This window comes from Artemia franciscana, chromosome 14, assembly GCF_032884065.1.
Source record: "Artemia franciscana chromosome 14, ASM3288406v1, whole genome shotgun sequence".
Taxonomy (NCBI): Eukaryota; Metazoa; Arthropoda; class Branchiopoda; order Anostraca; family Artemiidae; genus Artemia; species Artemia franciscana.
In genome coordinates this window covers 15,239,900-15,261,314 of record NC_088876.1, presented here as the reverse complement: position 1 = coordinate 15,261,314, position 21,415 = coordinate 15,239,900, and the positions used below count along the sequence as shown (strand labels likewise).

The window sequence follows — 21,415 nt, the reverse complement described above, 5'->3', positions numbered from 1 at the left end:
TGAGTAGGGTTAAGGCCTTGTTCAAGTACTTATCTATATTAATTACTAAAGTAAGAAAATTACTAAAGTAGGAGCATCAACTCAACTGGGCTATGCCTAAATGATCACCTGCTGAGTGACCTAGATTTTACCTACGATATTGCCAACCTCTAAACCTGCAAAACAGGCTTCAAGCGCTGCTCACGAGCGTTCTACAAAAAGCAGAAGGTTTTGGACTCAATATCAGCGCCAGTGACACCAAAGGCATGGCAAATAGCGATTCACTTTTGAACATCAAATGTGACGATAAGGACGTGGAACAAGTGGTTCATTTCAAATATCTTGGCAGCAGCTCGAGAACACGGGATCCACAGCCAAAGAAGTTATCGTCCGAATTGGACAGCATAGCAGCACCTTCAACAGACTCAAAAAGTTTGGAGGTCGAGTACTTTCTCCCTCCGGCTTAAGCTCCGCTTGTTCAACAGCAACGTCCTGCCCGCCCTCCTCTATGCATCTGAAACATGGCTCCTCAACCAAGAACAAGAGAGGACAATTCAGCCTATTGAAAACATGTGCCTACATAGACTTTTCGGCATCCATTGGACTCAGAACGTAACGAACGAGCACACTAGAAACATCACAGGTCAACTCCAGAATCCCCGAATCTACATTTTTCTAGTTACCTGAAGGTACCCGCCATAGAAGAAGACCCAAAAATACACTCCGTCGTACCTACAACAACGACCTGCGGCCCCTTCACACCTCAATACAGATCGAGTGAGAGGATATCGTCACAGCCGTAAGTTTCAGAGACGACTGGATACTGTTCTTTGACGCACTGGGCGCCTCATGAGGCACAGGAGGATCTAAGGCCTAAGGTAAGGAATGAAAAAAAAAGAAAAAAGTTAAGAATTAAAAGGCTTGCATCTATAGCACCCTTTAAAGAGGTTCTTATAGGAAGATTTTTATTTTATCCTGATACACATATACGCCAAACATTGACGCACAATCAGCAAATAATTAATTTGAAGGGTTTCAATAATCGCTATTGAATGCAACTCAATAATAGCAATTATCTATTGAAAGCCAAAAATTACAAAAATTAATTGCAATAATCTTAATTCATTGCAGTAATATTCAAAGGATAATTATCAGAAGTTTTGATATTGACATGCGTATTGATAATTTACTCTAGTAATGATACCATGGGTATTCCTTGAAATTCAGTCTCAGGAACAGAGGTCTGGGAAAGATCGCCAATTTATTTTGAGAAGGAGAGAGAGAGAGAGATTTCTCTATAGATGTAGAGAGAGACTATACATATAGATCTTGACTATATATAAACTTTGGAAAGCAAACAGCTTGATGTACAGGCTTACGATGGCCTTCTCTGGGCAAGATCGTTAATGGGCCTTGCCTGGAGGGTAGCTTGGAGTCTTCGGCCCCTGTTCTCCCGGGAACAAGCTCGAGCCTGCGGTCCTTGCGAATGGATTACGTCATTTTCTTGTAGTAATTTAATTTGTAATTAAATACAATTTCAATAATCATAAAATAATATCTATAGTTAATTATCAATAATATCTATATTTACGTTAATAATATTTTCATTATTATTAATTATCTATAATATAAATAATTATCTATAATTATAGAGAATTATCTATAAATGTATATAATTAATTACATTATCTTAAATTATTTTATAGAAATTTTACAAATATTTTTTTTTCTACTTTGTTGAAAAAAAAAGCAAGATCGATCCATGTTTCCTATGGCATTAACTACAATATATGTTCAAGAATATGTGGACACACCCAACATATACATAAATAAGAGATACTAACTTGTTCAGGAAATGATGTTTCTTGTAGTTCAGTGTCCTCATCTGCATATATTAATATGGTTTTCAAAGACCTTCGTAGGTATTCTTCATTGAAGTTCTGATTAGTTCCAACTAGAGAGCTCAGCGACATAGTGACTTGCATTTTGACTCTGGCAAAATTCTAGTAGACAAAATATAATAACTTTTTTTTTACTTTTATACATTTTTTTCTATATTTTACATATCATATCAAGCACAACAGGTCTTACTCATTATGATGGATATCGTACAGACGTAAAGACAACCCGTATTCTAGAAAGTCGGAGTGGTCGTAAATCACCCTCGCTTCGTCCGGGTGTCTTCTGCTCTCGCGAATGGATCACGTTGTCTGTCGCTCACAAGATATTAACTGACCAACGTATTCAACACTTAGAACATGCACAACTTTACAGATATAACCAAGAAAAGTAAATGTATCTTACTAGAAACAACGGAGTAAAATTATTGATAGACTACATAGCATGCTCAAGAAACTCTTCCATTTTGTTATAGCGAAAATATACGTAAATGATGTCAAACATTCCGTTTTCAAGGTGACTTTTATAATGATGGGAAGCTACCAGAAAAGTAATTACATCTTTAATGATAATAAGTCATGGAATGTTTAGGGCGATTTAGAGCAATTATGGAATAAAGACTACAGGCTTTAGAGCAATTTGGGTATAATTATCATTAAAATTGGTTAAATTTAAATGACTTTATTGGAAAAGTTAAAGAAAATTTAGCCTTGGTCCAAGCTTATTAGACTGTACTTTAACAAAATTTTAGAACCAAGTTTATTAGAAGTAGACAAAGTCATAGGAAGAGAAAGTTCATTAACCTCATAAACAAATTTAATCACTTTATTGACTCCGAGGGAGCCCCACACTAAAGTAGCCTCAAGGGAAAAGTCTGATGAAAAACTGCGGTAAATACATCGTTTCGATTTTTTGGACTTTGAAGTTTAAACCTTGTTTTTGAAACCAAAATTAAACTGCATATGCAATACCTAATTTTTGGAAAAGAAAATAAAGGTTATATTTCCTGAAATAAAAATATATTTTGCTAGATTTTTCGTATTAAACATTTATTCCCCGCTAAAAAAGGACTTAAACTTAAAACAAATTTGAATAGACAAAATTCTTAACACGCTGATGGCATTAATGTATACACTATTTTGGAAACATCTTTATTCTAAAACTACTGATTATCAATCCTCGAAAGAAATCTCACGGTTTCAGAATAGACGTAATCGAGCGATGCAAAAATCTTGCCTATTTGGCCATCTATGTATATTTAATATATTTGTGGCTTGCAAAAAGTCCAATATCAGTCCTTTCAGTTTAGTTTGGAACAGTTTTTGAAAATTTAAGGTTACCTATGGTTTACACCAGATTCATAGAAAAACCCAACCAAGGAAGAAATCACCTAGAAGTAGATCTTATAAATAAAAATATGAAGAATTTATAATAATTCCTATTAATTTCTATTCTTATTATTCAAAAATATAACTCTGATTAAGAGCTAAAGAATTATCAGCCAAATGCTTTAATTAGCATGTTTTTCGGCATGTGAGGGGTGGGCGCATACCCACCCCTCAACACGGTTTTTCCTTTTAACTTGATGACGATCATACGCCCGTCAGTAATAGTAAGCATTAAATACAAAATTTTACTTTTGGGCAGCTGCACTGTAAAATATGCAGGATATGCCGGATATACTCCCTCACTTAAGAACTGAACAAGTCACATATACGCTGAACTTATCAAATATTAGACATTGTCGAGAAAAGTAAGAAAACAAAAAAATGTCTATAAAAATTCAATGCATTAACATTTTTTGAAAGTTATAAATAACTTACATTCCCGATTTCAAAATTTTGCCTCATGAGAACGTACAAAGAAGCTGATGCTTGTGATCTGACAACACTGACACATGAGCTACAATGCCGCAGAAGCCGAAGACACAGGTCTGCACAAAGTTCTGTTTCTTCATCAAACAGAAGACTGGGATTCTAAAATTAAATGAACAGAATAAAACACTGAAAAGAATTTGAACAATCCTCATAAATACAAACCAGCTATTGTTATTTAGGTACTTGTCTATTATACAGAACACACTCAAGAAGTGGAATTTGGAGACAATAGAATCTGCTGAAAGTACTTTATTAGCAAATCGTCTATGGTGCTTGTCAATTATATAAAACATACTAGAGAGGTGCAGTTTAGTAACAATAAAATCTGATGAAAAGAGAATGCTTTATAAGCAAAATTGTGAAGGTTACTTTTGAATTATTATATTGGGAGCTTCGGCGCCAGCTGATCGTCTCAAAGACAAAGAAAGGTTCTTTATTAACCTATAACGAAAAGAGAAATCATCAATGCAGCAGCACAAACACATTAAAAAAAAAAAAAAAAAAAAAAGATAGAAGGAGAAAGGGGAAACTGTTTTCCTTAATATAGACCAGCACTTGAATGAGGCCTTAACCCTACGCATCCATACAACCATTTAGGTCATACAGCATAGCCATACACAATCAACCATAAAGAATAATCCATGGACAGGCAGTAATGTCGTCAATAAGTATAAGTCGTCATTTACCAAACAATAAAAACAGTAAAGACAAATAATTCAGAGGCAACAACCCAACACAAGGGCTCATCAGGAGAATGCACTTGCCTATAGGGTTTCGGCACTTTAAATTCTCAATTTAAACATCAGTTAGTTTGCTTTGACTAGTGATAGAATATAGATTCTCACCATCAATGTTCAAATTAAGATTTGGGATTTGCTAAGGACCAAAGAACAGGCAATTATATTTTTCCAGGATAAAGGGTTGTTACCCAAAACAAAACATTGCGTCAATGGACACACCATGACTTTGTACTCTTACGAGAAGCAACATTTTTGGAACTGTAACACTGCGCTCTGGGTGCATATTTCCAAGTTATAGTTTTCAAAATTGTGCTAATAAAGTACTCTATTTTCACCGTTTTTTTTTTTCATTAGCATTAACCAAACTTCACTTTTCGAGTGTGTTTTATATAATATACAAGTACCGGTATTTACTTAAGTCATGATCAAAAACAGTTAAGAGATCAATTATTTTCATCGCAAGGACAGAATATTCATCCTCTGATGGTTCCCTGGCCCTAATTACCAGATAAAAGTCCTTTTTACAACTTAATATCATTCCCTCTCTAAATTCATTGTTTCACCCCAACCCTAAATATCAGATAAATGTCCTGTTTATAACTATAAGCTAACACTAACTCTAAGCTAGTTCCTTATTTATCCATAATAATCCGTCACGCCACGAGAGAAAAGCTGCTAACAAAGCCAACTATAAATTGAACCAGACAATGACTCATCCGTTCTGATCAGACCGTTATAACACAGCATTGTCAGATATTGTTCAGCTTCAATAGAAAATCTATGGATTCTTGAACCTACGTAGCTAAAAGTTAAATGATTTGCCATGGTTGGACAGAGCTTCGAAACATACAGTCTCAGAGGCATCATTGTGTTTCTATGTTTTGCAGGGTTTTTTTTAAGTTATTATTTCATTATCATGCAATTTAATAGCAAGTTTCTAACCCTTTAAAAGTGGCTACATTTTATATTTTTCGTCTAAGTTATATGTTTGGGAAGTTTGATAAGATCTTGTTATAGGAGGAGTACTCTCCTATGGTATTCAACTATTTTCTATGAGAGAGAATATATGAAAGCACAGTTCTAAAGATTGAGCCAGTTTTTTTTTGGTACAAATAATACGGGTTCGTTAACACTTGATAGATTTTTCCGACCCCGATTAGCACCGGGCAGGGCTGTCTGGATTTAAGTGAGTAGAGACGTCCGGGGTAGATTTTCAAAAAAGGTTTTTTCCTTCCAGGGACAATTTGGTAGGTTATAACGACTTACCTATGCAAACTGTAACTTAGGTTGTTTTACACAGGACGTGGAGTGTAAGCCTCAGTATTATTCTAGCACTATAGGCAACAAATAGATTTCCTTTTTCCTTAAAAAGAGTATAGTTTACTGTTTCTTAACGATATATAGACAGATAAATTTCTACGATTATTATTTCTTAAAATAAACTCTCTTTTTCAAAAAATATCTCACACCCTGAAGAAAATTTCTATTAAGCGACTGTCGGCCGATTACAGTTGTAGCAGTAGCTCTCAATTTGTAGAGTGAATCACAACCATTAGTAGATAATATTCAAAACAGATTTTAAATAATTTTGCTTGCAACGCTAATTGAACCCCCTCCCCCAAAAAATAATGTATTTGGCGCTTAAAATTAAATCCATGTCACTAGAGTTATGCTTCTTTTTTCAGATTCTTTCTGTTTTTTTGCTCAGTTTAAGAATAGCACCAGGGGACCGAATAGCATAAGTGCTGGTAGCAGCAATAATAGCAGTAGCAACTATGCACAGTTGGAGTAAAAAGAAATCATTATCGCATTTAGCCGTAGTCACAATTCGTAGAAATCACAAAAAGTCACAATTGCAAGTAGTCACCATCACTGTGTCAAGTGTTCGCAGTCACATTTGTGAGTAGTTGCAGTTGCAGTGGTAAGCAGTGGCGCCATTTCAGAAAACCTTAGGGGGGGGGGGGGCCAAAAATCGATTTTGGGCCCCCATCCAGCCTTAAAAATTTTAAAATTTTCGAACATGCCTTTAGGTACCGTACTACCTTTGGGGTTCGCATTTTGCAGCTTATTTAGGGACCAAAAACAGTACCAAAATAGAACATTTACTGTATAAATCAGAAACTTACGTACAGTTACTTCAGCAATGGATATCTCCTTTGCTTCATTTTTGCGAAGTCGTCGACAAGCTTCTCAAAATTGAGCTCCTTCACTGCAGCTTTCTCAGAGAATATAAGCAGCAAATGCGAAAGTCGCTCGTTTTCCATCGTTGTCCGGAGGTAGTCCTTCACAAACGTCAACACAGAGAAAAAACGTTCATTTGAGCACGTTGTGAGCGGGAGTGTGAGGACTACCCTGACGACCTTAAGAAGCTCAGAATAAGCTTCTTTCAATCCTCCGAGGCGTTCGAAGACATCTAAAGCGTTTGCCGGTTTCTGTGGAAGCTGCGATACAAATGCACGAGCTATTAAAGCTTGACACTTCAGCTGCATAGTATCGATTCCCGCCTGATCGAACCATGTCGCGATCACAAGAAGTAAATCTGAATCCATAAAATCTTTGGATTTGGGGTTAAGGCAACGTGTGGCTTCTAGCACTGGCAGCTGGACAGAAAAACGCTCTTCAAACTCATTTAACACTCTGTCCGAAACCTCGTAGAACTCTCTCCGCATTTTGTCTTCCGTTGTTGTGCTTTCGGAGTCAATGTTGTGCTTTCCAATTGTTGTTGTCGTCAAATAGTCTCTTAGTCTTCCGGATATCTTCTGAACTCGTTTTGATTTAACAGGTATGGCTGAAGAGAGAGCACTTGTTTCCGACAGATCAGCTCCGACATTAATGGCCATCTCTTTAGACTTGCCGTATAGGACACGAAAATACTCGTCATCACGCATTTTCCTCAGTTCGTTCTTTGTTGCACTGATTAAAGTGCAAGCTTCTGAGATGACTAGATCTGCTGCCTGTAGTTGTTCAGAAAGAGGGTTTATCACTGCAAGAACTTCGTGAATGACATGCAAACTGAATATGAAGGGAAACGACTCTAGCTGGTTCTTAAGGCCCGTAGCTTCTGCCGCTGCCTCCCTGTCAGAAGATTCTTGAACTACTGACAGAACTGCGAGTATGCAGTCATATCTAACCAGGATCTTAGCCACTGATCTATACCAGTAAGACCAACGTGTCACTACTGTCCGTTCAAGCGTTAGCACAGGCACATTGGCAGTTTTCTGGGCTTCGACGAACAACTGGTATCGAGTGTTGCTGTTGGAGACGAAACTGTAAACTGTTTGCAAAACTGAAAATACTGATGAAATTCTTTGTATTTTCTGTATACAATCGCCAATGACAAGGTTAAGTCTATGGGAATGACAGTGTGTGTACACCGCTTGTGGTACTTTTTCCCGGAGACGGGCCTGTACTCCTGAAAAGTGTCCGCTCATTACACTGGCCCCGTCATAGCACTGCCCAACACACTTTGACCAGTCAAGGCCGATACCCTTTATTTCGTTGTAAATGAAGTCGGCCAAACTCTCAGCGTCAACCTTGCGCATGTGGTAGCAACCTATGGCCCTTTCTTTGATTTTCAGGTCATGAACATAGCGCACTAAGATCGCGAGTTGTTCCTTTTTCGAGAGGTCTTTTGTCTCGTCAGCAAGAACGGCAAAATATTTTGCTTCTCTGACTTCTTTCGCGATAGAACTTTTGATTTCATTTCCTATGACCTCAATGTAGTCGTTTTGGTACTCGTGTGACATGTAATGGCCATAGGCCTTACGAGAGTTTTACATCAAGTCCGGGTTGATTTCTGTTAAAAGATGTACTGTCTCTACGAAATTCCCTTGATTGGCACTAGACTCCCCTTCATCATGGCCACGAAACGCAAGACCTTGCCGTCCAAGTAATGCTGTAGTTTTTAGTAGAGCTTTTACGTACTGTCTATTCTCTAGTATTTCCTTTTCGCGTTCTTTGGAGAGGCATGACGCAACAGATTCGGCCGCCCCCGTCTCAATAGCTTTAAACTGAGTCAAAGAAATGGTACATGCTTTGTGTCGGTCGCTGTTTTCGTGCTGCCGTATCAGTTCAGAAATGTCTTTCCACTTTCTAAATCCTACGTCAATGAATGCTCTAGCTCCATACCTTTCGCCTGATCTTAGCGAGGATCCACTGAAATGTCGGCAATTGAAACAGAACACCGAGTCCTGTTCTTTCGAATATTCGAGCCATGGGTATGCCAAGAAATAGGAGCTGTTAAATTTTCGTGTGCGATTCCCAATGGTAGTGGCGGGATAGTCAGTCAAAACTGGTTGGCAGGGGGTTATCATACGGGTTCACGGACAAATCGGTACTGATCGTTCTGGAAGCCATTTCCTCCGTTTGTGGTTCGCGCAGGTTTGTCTCCTCAGGAATGCGTCTCACGTCCAGGGTCTGCTCGTTTGTCGGTAAAACTTCGGTTGCTGATGGGTTGTCCCTTGACGTCCCAGCATCACTATCCTACAGAGTAATCAAGTTTTAATTAAAAACAAATTAAAAGTGATGTCCCAGTTACTTCTTTTACCAGTACTTCACCGATAGTTATATTTCTAGTTTACTAAATACTCGACAAAATTTGCAACTTGGATGTGTCCTCTTGTAAATTATTAAGTTTCATCCAGATGGGATAGTTATTCGAAGTATCAAAGAATAGGTCGCTGAGTATTCTTTTTTTATGGCACTTGCCCTTCGGCCAAGTGCCATATAGCGATCGCAATGTCTGTCCGTACGACAGAATTTCTGTCTGTCCTGTAACTTACGAGTGGGTGATCGGATCTTAATGAATTTTGATATTTAGAAGGGCCTCGTGACTCACAGCTTTTATTTTAAATCCCAACCGGCATTAAGCCTCTGATTTTCTTTTTAAATCAATCTAATGATTCTTAGAATTTTGCTAGAGCTCATACCAAAGTGAACAGATCCGTTCCAATTATGTTAATCACGTATCTATAGCTTGTGCTTATTATTCCCATCAAGTTTCATCGTGATCCCCCTACACTAAGCGTTTTCAAAGTTTTTAGACCCCCCCCCCCCAATTCCACCCCACTTTAATGACTCTGGATCCGGTCAGAACTTAAAGTAAGAGATCCGATTTAGGAGGTCCTTCTAAATATGAAATTTCATTAAGATCCGATCACTCCATCGTAAGTTAAAAATACCTAATTTTGTCTAATTTTTCAGAATTAACCCTCCCCCACCCAACTCCCCCAAATAGAGCAGATCCGTTCCGTTTATGTAAATCACGTATCTAGGACAACTGCTTATTTTTTCCACCAAGTTTCATACTGATCCCTCCACTCTAAGCGTTTTCCAAGATTTTAGGTCCCCCCTCCAACTCCCCCAAATGTCACCAAATCCGATCCAGATTTGAGATAACAGCTCTGAGACATGATATCCTTCTAAATATCAAATTTCATTAAGATTCGACCACCCGTTGGTAAGTTAGAAATACTTCATTTTTTCTATTTCTTCCGATTTGACCCCCCCCCCACTCCCCCCAGATGGTCAAATCAGGGAAACAATTTTTAATTTAATCTGGTCTATACGCCTGCCAAATTTCATCGTCTTAGCTTACCTAGAAATGCCTAAAGTAGCAAAACCGGGACCGACAGACCAACAGAATTTGCGATCGCTATATGTCACTTGGTAGATATCAAGTGCCATAAGAACTAGGACGTGAATTGTACATAATTAACATAGAAAACAACACAAAATTTAGAACAAGCAACAACAAAAAACATAATCAATTCAACTACGAAGCTATAATCAATTAGTTCGTGGTAACGAACTTCAAGTAAAAAGCGACGCGGCTCAATAGTAACCGAAACTCTAAAACACGGAATTTTGATACCTATAGATGCATCAAAAGAATCAGATTTGTACGCTAATTTCAAATATATAAGTTGTATCAAATTTAGTTTTACCCATCAAAAGTTACGAGCCTGAGAAAATTTGTCTTATGTCCGAAAAAAGGGAAAAACACCCCCCCTGAAAGTAATATAACCTTAAAAAAAATCTCACCATTTAATTCAGCGCATCACTGAACAATACTGCAGGAGTTTCAAGCTTCTATCTGCTAAAATGAGGAATTTGGGATTTTTTTTGCCAGAAGAAAGATCAAGGACGCGTGTTATTTTTTTTCCAGGGGTGATCGTATTGACCCAGTTGTCCTAGAATATCGCAAGAGGGCTCATTCAAAGGTAAATTAAAAGTTCTAGTGCCCTTTTTCAAATGACCAAAAATTTGGAGAGCAACTAGGCCCCATCCCACCCTCTTTTTACCCTAAGTCACCTGATCAAAATTTTGAAACAGCCATTTTGTTTAATATATTTGAAAAATCTAATAAATATGTCTTTAAAGATGTCTTAATTGTCCAAAGTCTCTGGGGGAAGGTGTTCAATTTGTGGACTTTGCCCTTTTTTATAAATAGTATAGGTAATTGCGAAGTATACAGACGTTTTCAGTTTTTTTCTGGTGGGGGGGGGGCAGCTCGAGCAGAGGAGGTTATGTAGGAGGATCTTTCCATGGAGAAACTTTTCATAGGGGAGCTGAATTTTCGATCAAGGGGGCACTGGATTTCCAAGCATTATTAAGAAAAGAATAAGAAATTAAATGAAAAAAAAGTTTCTTCAACTCAAAGTAAGGAGCAGGATTGAAACTTAAAACGAAAAGAAATTATTACATATGAGAAGGTTCACCCTTTCGTCAATACCTCGCTCTTTACGCTAAAGTTTTTTTTTTAGTACTTTCAAAAGAGATATTTATTCTAATCAAACGGCCTTTGAGATTCAGGAGTCATTCTAAAGAATTGGAACCAAATTTTAACAGCGTAAAGAGCGAGTATTGACAAGGGGGTGAACCCCTTCATATACTTAAAAATTGCTATCCGTTTTGAGCTTTAATGTTTCTTCTTACATTCAGTTGAAAAAACATGTCTTTTTTATTTCATTCAATTAAGTCCAATGTGCTATTCAATTTTATGTTTTGTAGGTTTTTATAGGTTTTATAGGTTTCTGTGATACACTTCTTTATTTATTTTTTTGTTTATGTAGGATTACCTTGCAAACCTATCATTCCCTTGATTCTATATTTTAACCTAGAATCAATAAACACAAAATATGATGCACGAGTACTGCTGTCGGGTGATTAAACACTTTTTGAAGCAAGGTAAACTGAAGCTAGCCATAGTAATTCATGCGGACGAAAACTTATTAGGTTTGAAATTTCTTATCTTTGTCGCTTTTTGTTCTATCTTTCCTCTTCAAAAGAAGAAACTCAACAAGATTTGTCTGAGCATTATCTTATAAACAGTTCTTGGTAACGAGCTGTAAGTAAGGAGCGACCCGGCTCAATAGTAACCGAAACTCTAAAAAACGGAAATTTGATACCAATAGATATGTCAAAAGAACTAAACTTTTATGCTGATTTTAAATACATTTTGTTAAGTTTAGTCTTACCCTTCAAAGGTTACAAGCCTGAGAAATGTGCCTGATTTTCAAAAAATGGCTGAAACACCCTTAGAACTCATATAATCATAATAAAATCATACCATCAGATTCAGCGTATTAAGAGAACCCTATTGTAGAGGCTCCAAGCTCCTATCTGCAAAAATGTGGAATTTTGTACTTCATATTAGAGGAAAGATCACGGATGCGTGTTTATTTATTTATTTTTTTTTGCCCAGGGGTGATCATATCGAACCAGTGGGCCAAGACATCGGGAGAGGGCTTATAAAATTTAAAATGTGGTAGATTTACTTACAGTCGGTTTGAAAAACGAAGCCAATCGTCGTTGCATCTTTATTTCTTCTTCTTTCCTTTGGGCTTTTATTTTCCTTTTTTTTGCACCACTCGCACCGGATGAACTCATGTTTCAATAATCCGATTTGAACTTGAACACAACTCAACACTGTTTCACGGTTCTTTATTTGATGAAGGGTAACGAGAAACTAAATACAAAACTGGAATGACACCCTGGTCTGGATACCCTCTTTTCCAGATGTTAGCCTACACATAAATGTGCCGACTGACGGGATTCATTAATCACTGGAGAGACTTCAATGTCACAGAAGTACTCTGAGCCCAGAAAGGACTTTACAAACCCCTGCCAAAAGGGTGACCATAAATTAATTAGGGAGAACGGCAAAAACAGGATACTTTCTTGAAATGCAATAATCGTCGAGTATCTTGAATTTGCTATTTAGTAATAATTCACAGTAGAAATACGGTAAAAAAAGAGAAAAAAGTAGAACAAGGACGAATAAACAAAGAATTACGTGGTTGAAATTGGGCCCCTCCAGAAATCAGGGGGGGGGCATGGCCCCCCTGCCCCCCCAAATGGCGCCACTGGTGGTAAGTAGCAACAAACACGAGTAGTTGTTGGAGCCAAAGTCACAAGTAGCAAATACACCCTTTTGATAATCTGGATAACCATAGTACTTATTGATTTAATTTTATAACCCATCATCTTTTCCTGAGAAATGAAACTTGTTAGCCTATTCTGTTTTTACAACATTGTATCTATGCAATTTCGACAACCTGGATACACTTAAACCCTTTTGATTTAGTTCAATAGTATTAGCAAGAGTAGTAATGGCAGTAGCCCTAAAAGTTTCATGTTAATGTGCTAAGCCGTTCTCGAGATATTGCTGATAAGCCTTAATTACAACCAGCATCCACATAGCACCTTTCGATTTAGTTTTATAGCATCATATACTTTCGCTGAAAATTTCTACTTTATATTCTATTCCAGTCCCATGATTTCCCGCCAATGCAATTTCGACAACCTGGAGACTCCCCTCAAATATCACTGAGTTTTATCTTAATGCCATTAGCCTTAGTAATAGTAGTACTAGCAGCAGTGGTATTGTTAGTACTACTACCACTAGTAGTAGTATGCACATAGTATATAGGCTATGCACATATAGGCTGGTGCACCCTTTTAATAACCGGCATACACATAGTATATTTAATTTAGTTCATCTTCACACTCAATATTCGCTGAAATTGTCATTTTAATACCCTTAGCCTACTTAGCCTTAACTACTTAGTAGTAGTTGCAGTAGAAATATTAGTTGTAGTAGTAATAGCAGCATGCATACATTGCCTTTTGGCGAACTGAGCATCAGCCTTATAATTCCCTGAAAGTTCTTGCTTGATATCCTTTGCCATTCGTGAGATACACTCTTTTGACAACCTGTTTACAAATATTGTGTTCTGATTTAGTTCAACGCTCCTTAAAGTTTCATCAACATTCCCTGATGGTTTACCTGGAATTCCCTTGGCCTTTATGGACACTAATGGTCTAACACGCACCCCTTTCTTGATAACAAACACTAAATGTATATAATGGGCGAATTGTATAACTTACAATTCACGCCTCAAGGGCTATGGTGGAGGGGAGGTGTATCCCTAGAGGCAAGGTTATCGGATCTTTCAACTATGCTGGGGAGATGTCTTTGGGGAAAGAAGGGCTCAGGAGGGACACTGACTGCCCTCTGATCCATTTTTACACTTTAAAACTTTAAATTTCTTACAGAATGAGCCTCTTCTGAAGTTTTTATAATAATTCCTTTCGTGCGAAGTGCTTTAGCGAAAAGAAAAGAAAAACAAATAAGAATTACATAGACTCCACTTCGCTCTTTACTATAAATGAACGAACAATATATATGCTATCAGGCAACAGAATAATGTCACTGATTATCAGTACAACTTAAATTTACTGCGTAGTATCGTATCGGTTGGCCGGCAATCATAAGAAAAACTCGATACTTTGGATAAAAACTGTTAACTCTTAAACTCTTTAAATCTGTCTAAAATTCGTTTCTAACGGTGTACGAGGTGTTTTGTATCAATTATTTTACAAATATTACCACAAAACCAATTGAAGGCTAATTACAAAGCGGGTGCATCCGTTGAAGTCACCCAGTTTCATCGAAGAAATGATTTCTTTTTCTTACCCTACTACTAAAAATTCATCTCAGCACTTAAACGCCTCGGGCCAACACGCCTACAAACACTCCTTCTCCACCACAATTTGTTGAAAGCTTCACTCTTTATTCCCTCTAATGAAATTTCTATTTCCTTTAACATTTATCTAGCTATGTAAATTAAACTGAGTGTATTTTTTCTTTGTTTGTGTACTAACTGTTTTCTTTTTACTGAAATTTTAACTACTCTTATCGACCTGAAATAATGTAAAAAATGATACAAAATAACTTATAAATCATGCGAATGTATATAGGTTAATAAAAAAAAACGAAACGCGACGTCATGATAACGAGCATAGTCGCAAGAATCACTGAGCAGCCGAATGTTACAAGCAAAGTCAGTGGAAGAAGGCGATGTTAGGCTATATTTACGAGGGAGAAGGCTCGTGACCAGAGAGAAGACAAAAAGTCCCTTCTAAGTATACACTTATACATATATACAGACTCTGAAGATTATCAGAATAAATATGAAACTCAAATATCGAAATGTGCTTGATTTTATTTTGTATACAAATATTACTCAAATTGTTTCACTTATAACTTTACAGTCATAATTTTAGCAGTTATAGCTGTACAAGTTAAAGTTTCAGAGTTAAGTTTTCCAGAACAAAACCTTCCCATGCTGTAAATCAGCTAAAAAAAAACAAAAAACAATGGGGATATCGACTATGTGTACCAAGATCTTGACTCAGCGATAAACCCTATCTAATTCATTTAAGTAATTTATTTTACGTGTTACTATTCTAATGGGTAAATGAGTTGTTTCTAACATTTTACTTTATATTAATGCTATAATATTACTAACTGAAGGCATATTCTAAAATTCTCTTGCATTACCCTAACTGGCCCAAACGTCCAGCCCATAAATTTTGTCCTGCTTTTTAAAAACAAAGGAAAGAATAATTTTTCTTATATTTACTTACCTTATACACCAAAGACCTCTGTGTGGCAAAAATATTTTGCAGCAATGATGTACTTTGATTGGTTTCTAACATGTGAAGTAAAACTCGTAAAACACTTGACAACAGGTTTTGATTCTCGGTTTGTGATGTCACCTAATATAAAGGAAAAATAAAAACTTCCTTAAAAGACCAAATATGTCACAGTTGAGACTTATGGCTTTCATATGCGTACTTCAATAATAGTTAACAATTACTATTAATATTTAATAAGCAGAGCTGGGGCGCAGGAAGAATCACGGAGAAGGTGTTGCCGAAACCGATATTTCCTCCACAGGGATATATTCTGTGAAACTAAATTTATGACCAGGGCAAAATAGATAAGCGAATTAGCTTCATTAAATTAACATCATGGAAATATAATAAGATATGAATATTTTGGGTAAATAGCCAAATTCTTCCTAGTATGCTGCTGCTTTATTTTAATACACGGTAGGGGTAAAAACCCATCAGGAATCCTGAACAAGTAACTAGATTTATAAACGTAACCCAATATTATAATAAAACTTAACCATTAATTTGGGAAGTCAAAGAACTGGTGGCATATCGATTAATGAGAATATCCACTCATGTTTGACAAAATTGTTTTCATTGAGGGTTCTTCGGCCTAGCTTTTTTATTTTTGCGACACAGACGCAAGATGAGCTGCTCATTGTGTTGCAGAACAAAGGAATATTTTTGAATAAGTAATTATTTAATTTGTAAAAGACACTAAAAATTCATATAATAAGAATTGATTCTTTTATTTTTCCACTTTTTTGCCTTCTTAAAAATGTAAATTTTCTTTTTCTTTATTATATTTCTTTTCCGCCGAGAAACAACGTCTCACTTTTTTCAAGCACGAAACTTAGAAGGAAGAGCATGTTCAGCGTGACAATACGAAATAATTTTTTCGGGGGGGGGGGGGGGGATGAGGTGGTAAAAACTAAAACTTGAAAAAATACATCCAAAATTTGTTTATATTCATTTTTGTTACGTTTTTTACGAGTCGGACAAAATTTCGGGGAGGGGGGTTTTGAGCCCCCTAGTCCCCCTGGATATGGCCTTGATACCCGTATACACACCAGAGACAGTAAATTCTCGTGAAGAAAGGTCGCGAAAGACCTAGTCTTTAGCTGCTTTGTCATAATTGAAATCATTTGAGCATCTCTACTCGAATTAAGCGACAATTTTTGGGAGAAAAGCCTTAATACATACATCTTTCAATCTAGCAAATAAGTCAAAATCCTAATACTACTTATTACGAAAATATTTCTAAGTTTCCCCTTTTTTCTACCATGCATATCCAAGCAAAGAATAATTGACGGAAAAATTGACACAAAAACCTCTAAAAAATTAACACTTAGAAAAAGTTTTTTCTAAAAACCAAAGTCAAAATCAGAGTCTTGAGCTGGACATTCTCAAGGTTTTCTCCTTGGCAGTTCCAAATTCTTGCCTAAAATTAGACAAGGAATCTCAAGTTCTCTATTAAAGAAAGAGGAAAAGAAATACTAACAAGTAAAGGATTATATTACAATACAGTAAATAGATTTAACCGATAACTATTAACCAAACATTTATACCAAACCGGGTTGCAGGTAACCTTATTACTAAGTTGCAGTAGATTAACAGCACAATTTTCATATAACGAAATACACATTTCAGGTGAAAAAAACTTACAATTCATCTTTGAATTTTCTCATATTCCCAATAAATAGCATTTTCTTTTCTCATTCAAATCATTTACTTTACCAAGTATTTATTGCAATTAATAAGTTTTAATAATCTAATTCTAATTCAGCCTTCAGCGATTCTGATTCACCGCATCTGATTTCAGCCTATTCAATTACTGTAAGACACTCTCGCTTTAGGCAAGCTAAGGGACGATAGTTTTGGGGTAATAAGGGACTCAGCATGCATTTTTGCATAGAGAAGTGAGATTATATATGTTATGACTGTTATATTTTTTTTTAACAAACCCGAGTGAACTGAAACTGAACTAAGTCCCGTGAACTATGCCAATTTACTAGAATCTTGATAGACAGCAATTGAATTCAACTGTTCATCAAAAGAACATTTTTAAGTGCTTATATAAAAGGTCCAGGAAATAGTAGTGATATACATTACTGGTTACACTATCCAATAGCAAAGCTCTTTATAATTTAGAAGCGGAACGAAAGTAAAAACTAGAACAGGAAAGAAACCTTAATAATTGTCTCAATCGTATCTAGAACAACAAGGCCTGCTTGAGTTGACAGGTTTCCTTCGATATGACTGTCTAGGTCCACATCGACTTTCACTTTTTCCCCGGGATCTGAATTCTGATGCTTCCAAGATCCATAATCTTTCCTCCAGCGAAGACCAGTTGATCGCTCTGATCCATAGGGACTCGGAGAAGGATTTCTTTCTAAAATTAAAATGAATAGGTAATCTTTTGTACTACAGGGATATATAGAGACAGCTTGTTTAAATTTTGTTTGTTTAAAAATGTTTTATCTTAGTGTCCAATACATTCCAAGTTCTACATTTTCCTACTTTTTTTTATAGGAGAACGACATTAATGGAAATACAATAAGCACAGGACAATCACTTGATCTTGTCCTCCAGCATCTTTCAAGAAATCCTTCATAATGTACAATGCGATGACATCTATCAGGGACAGTGCTTCCATTTCTTTTGTTCGAGAATCAGGCAAAGGTCAGTTTAAACCGAAAGATTTTTGCTAGACTCGATGAAAACGTTAGTAGAAAAAATCGATCAACGTATTTTCTACATTTGGTCTGTTTTTCTGAATTTGGTCGTTTTGGAACCAAATAAAGCGGTTTTCCTATTGACTTTGGTCAGTGGAACACACATTTGTGTCCTAAGCTTTTCATACTTACGACCCAGTTCAAGTTGGTAAATAAGATGTTTCAAAGAAACACAACGAAAGTTATTAAACCCTCAATTTTCAAGATAACTAGGACAGTTGTAAATTTTCTAACTTGACCATTTGTAGTCCACTACCAAGAACCAAAATAAATTCGAAAACGAATTTAATTCATTTTTGATTTATTATATCCCACTTTGTATCCCTGACTTTGCCTATGTAATCTGCACAAGCACTTTTGCTGCGTAAAAGACAATAAAAGTGAACAATTACTCAAGACCTCTATTTAACATCCCCGAGGCATAGTCCTCGTAGGAAGAACCTAATAGACAAAACAGGGGAAAATTAATTTTGAACGCAATAACAAAGAAATTGAAAACATGAAGCTTTAGAAAGTTTTGCCCGGATCGGAGCAAAAGCAACCATTTTTTCTTCTTTATTTTTGTTGTCAAGTCTTTGACTTACCTGTTAATATTTTTACTCGTTTTATTAATGCAATCTCAAAAGCCAATTGAGAGTTAGACAAATTACAAAATGATTTTGAAGATAACGAACCTGATTTTTGGAAGTTAGAAGGCAAATAGAAAATGTTCAATACTCTGCATTTATTTTCCGCAAGCAAGTCCCTATTTTGTCGTTTTAAAATCTTTAAAAAAACCTATTAATGCGAAAAAATATACCAAAACATGTTCTTAGAAAATGAGAGCAGACAAATTCCGGTGTTGGAAAGTTCTAAATATATACATTTTTATTTTTATTATTCACGTGATATGAACCAATACCATTTGTTTTCTCCATAAAAAAAAAAAAAAAAAAAAAAAAAAAAAAAAAAAAAAAAAAAAAAAAAAAAAAAAAAAAAAAAAAAAAAAAAAATATATGTTGAAGAATCTTGATGTTTAAGCCTACCTTGCTGGACCAGGCTCCTTTTACATTCTAAAAGTGAGCACACTGGATCCATCTGGTCAAGAGATGTGGCAGATGAAGGCCATATATCAGGAAACTACTTTATGTCGACACGGATGGGATAGCATGAGACTCGCTATAAGGTTAGGTAGATTCACACTGATCATATTAACAGAATTTGTGAGACGACCTATATTCATTAGGACAGAACAGGTGAGCCAAATAAGCATTACATGGATAAAGGAGAATTCAAAAACTTGTTTAAGATCATATAATATAGCTGGCCTAGTATAGCGTTTACCCATGATAAAACAGATATCCAAGATAGAATAGACAAGATCCAACATAAATGTGATTAAAAATACAACGTTGTCATAATATAAATAGAAGTAGATATACAATTATAATAATGTCTAATTTAGTCTCTTGTTAGTTTTAGCATAATACTGAAGGAAAAATAATGTTGGATTATCAGCCCTTTTATTACAAACGTCAACAGGTCAGTTGAGAAGAATAATTTCAAAAAACCACCAGACAATGTGACAAATAGCATGCAGATCATTCGTTAAAAGCTGTTAAGGATGAACCATCACACCATGCAACATACACCGAATACACGGTGTTCCTACCTTGTATAGTAAGTGGTGCAACATAAAACTGTGAGCTCCCTAGTGATCTCCCATCAACTGTGTTTCCTAAGGCATAAAATAGTATGAGTACTCTATTGGCATGGGCTCTACAATATAACGGTAACAAATTAAAAAAACAAAACAAAAAAAAAACTTTAATTTACATCTGGTATGAGTTCTTTTGGTCTGGCTTAAAGAAGTCTGATGTGTCAGGACCGTTGAGTATAAACCGTTTACGAGCTAGCAGAAACAAGATTCAACTATTATTTCTAGGTTATGCAGTGTCATCTTTCAAATAAAAGTTATATTTAAAGAAATGTAACTGCTAGCCACTAGCTAGGTAACTGCAAGGAAGTTTTCTTTGGGGAGCCCAAACTTGAGGAAGGGGAGGGTGGGTTACTGGAAAAGGAAAAAAAAGACATATTAAATAAAAAAAAGTGCACCAAGTTGTTCGAAGTACCAGTGCCGGGAAATTTTAGCATTAAAACTCGGGGTAAATATATTAGATATATCAAAATATTGCAAGTAATTTTGAAAACTTCGAAAAAAATATTTTAGCAAAAAAAAATTAAATACCGGGTGTTGTATCTGTAATAATTCTTGAATTTAACTTCATCGATACACCAGCGGCACCTATTAACGAAAATTTAGAAGTGGGGCAAAATATATTTTTCAATATATAGGGGGGGGGTGCGAATTTATCATTTTTTAATCATTACAATGAAAGTACTAAACAAACTTTTCAAAGAAAGAACTCTAAAAAGGGTATTATTTTTTTAATCTGAAGGGAGAACCTACAGGGGAGCACAGCCCCCTCAATTTATGCTACTGTGTCACATAAAACTCGGTTGAAGTTATACCTGAGGGTTCTCTAATTTGGACCCACCTCTGCAAGTAAAATTTATTGACAGATTGCTTATATTTCCTCAATTCATTGCATAAATATACTCCATCTCTTAGCATGCTTTGAAGCCTGCTGCTAGTTCTTTTATATCTTGAGAAAAAATCACAGCACCATTATTGAAGCAATTCATCTTTTCTTAGATCCAAAATGTAAATCAGACAAATTCGATCCAACACTCTTGCCAACTTTTGCTACATTTTGCGAACCGGCAGTGCTTAGAATGCTCCATAACAAGTTCAGACTATAAGGAGAATGCTCTTAATCTTTCTAAAGTGATCTTCGAATTTTTTTCTTCCTTATCACTGATTCCCACTGATAACTATAGTGCTGCAGCAAAAATAAACTCAACACTGGATGCAATCCTCTGCCCATTGGCAATCCCTGTATGGATCACTTTTTATCGGTACCTTTTATCCAGTTCTTTACTACCTTCTTTGACTGGGAAATACTGATTTCTTGGAATAGGCTATTCAACTGAAGGAGCATTGTCTGGCGTTCTGATCAACACTGTGGTGCCGCTAGTTGCATAGTCTTTACATAAATCCCATTTTATTAAATTTTCGCGCCAAAAATGGATTTTGGTGGAATATATTGTCAAATCTTCAATTGTTCATGTGTCACCACTTTCTATAAATCAAGGCAGTGGGGGTGGGGTGATTTCAGTTTAA

General features: G+C 36.1%; 1 protein-coding gene across 2 annotated transcripts in view; it reads right to left on the bottom strand.

The window, feature by feature from the left end:
• The window catches only part of LOC136035374 (dedicator of cytokinesis protein 7-like), a 189,909-nt gene that overhangs the window by 36,243 nt on the left and 132,251 nt on the right, over positions 1-21,415 (bottom strand). The window contains exons 27-31 of one of the 2 annotated variants that reach the window (XM_065717138.1): positions 19,844-19,909; positions 17,647-17,849; positions 15,428-15,559; positions 3,702-3,854; positions 1,824-1,982 (exon numbers count right to left, since the gene is read on the bottom strand). In XM_065717138.1, coding sequence (XP_065573210.1) covers positions 1,824-1,982; positions 3,702-3,854; positions 15,428-15,559; positions 17,647-17,849; positions 19,844-19,909 — 713 coding nt within the window. The remainder of the gene's footprint in view (positions 1-1,823; positions 1,983-3,701; positions 3,855-15,427; positions 15,560-17,646; positions 17,850-19,843; positions 19,910-21,415) is intronic. The other variant, XM_065717139.1, reaches the window with a different exon arrangement.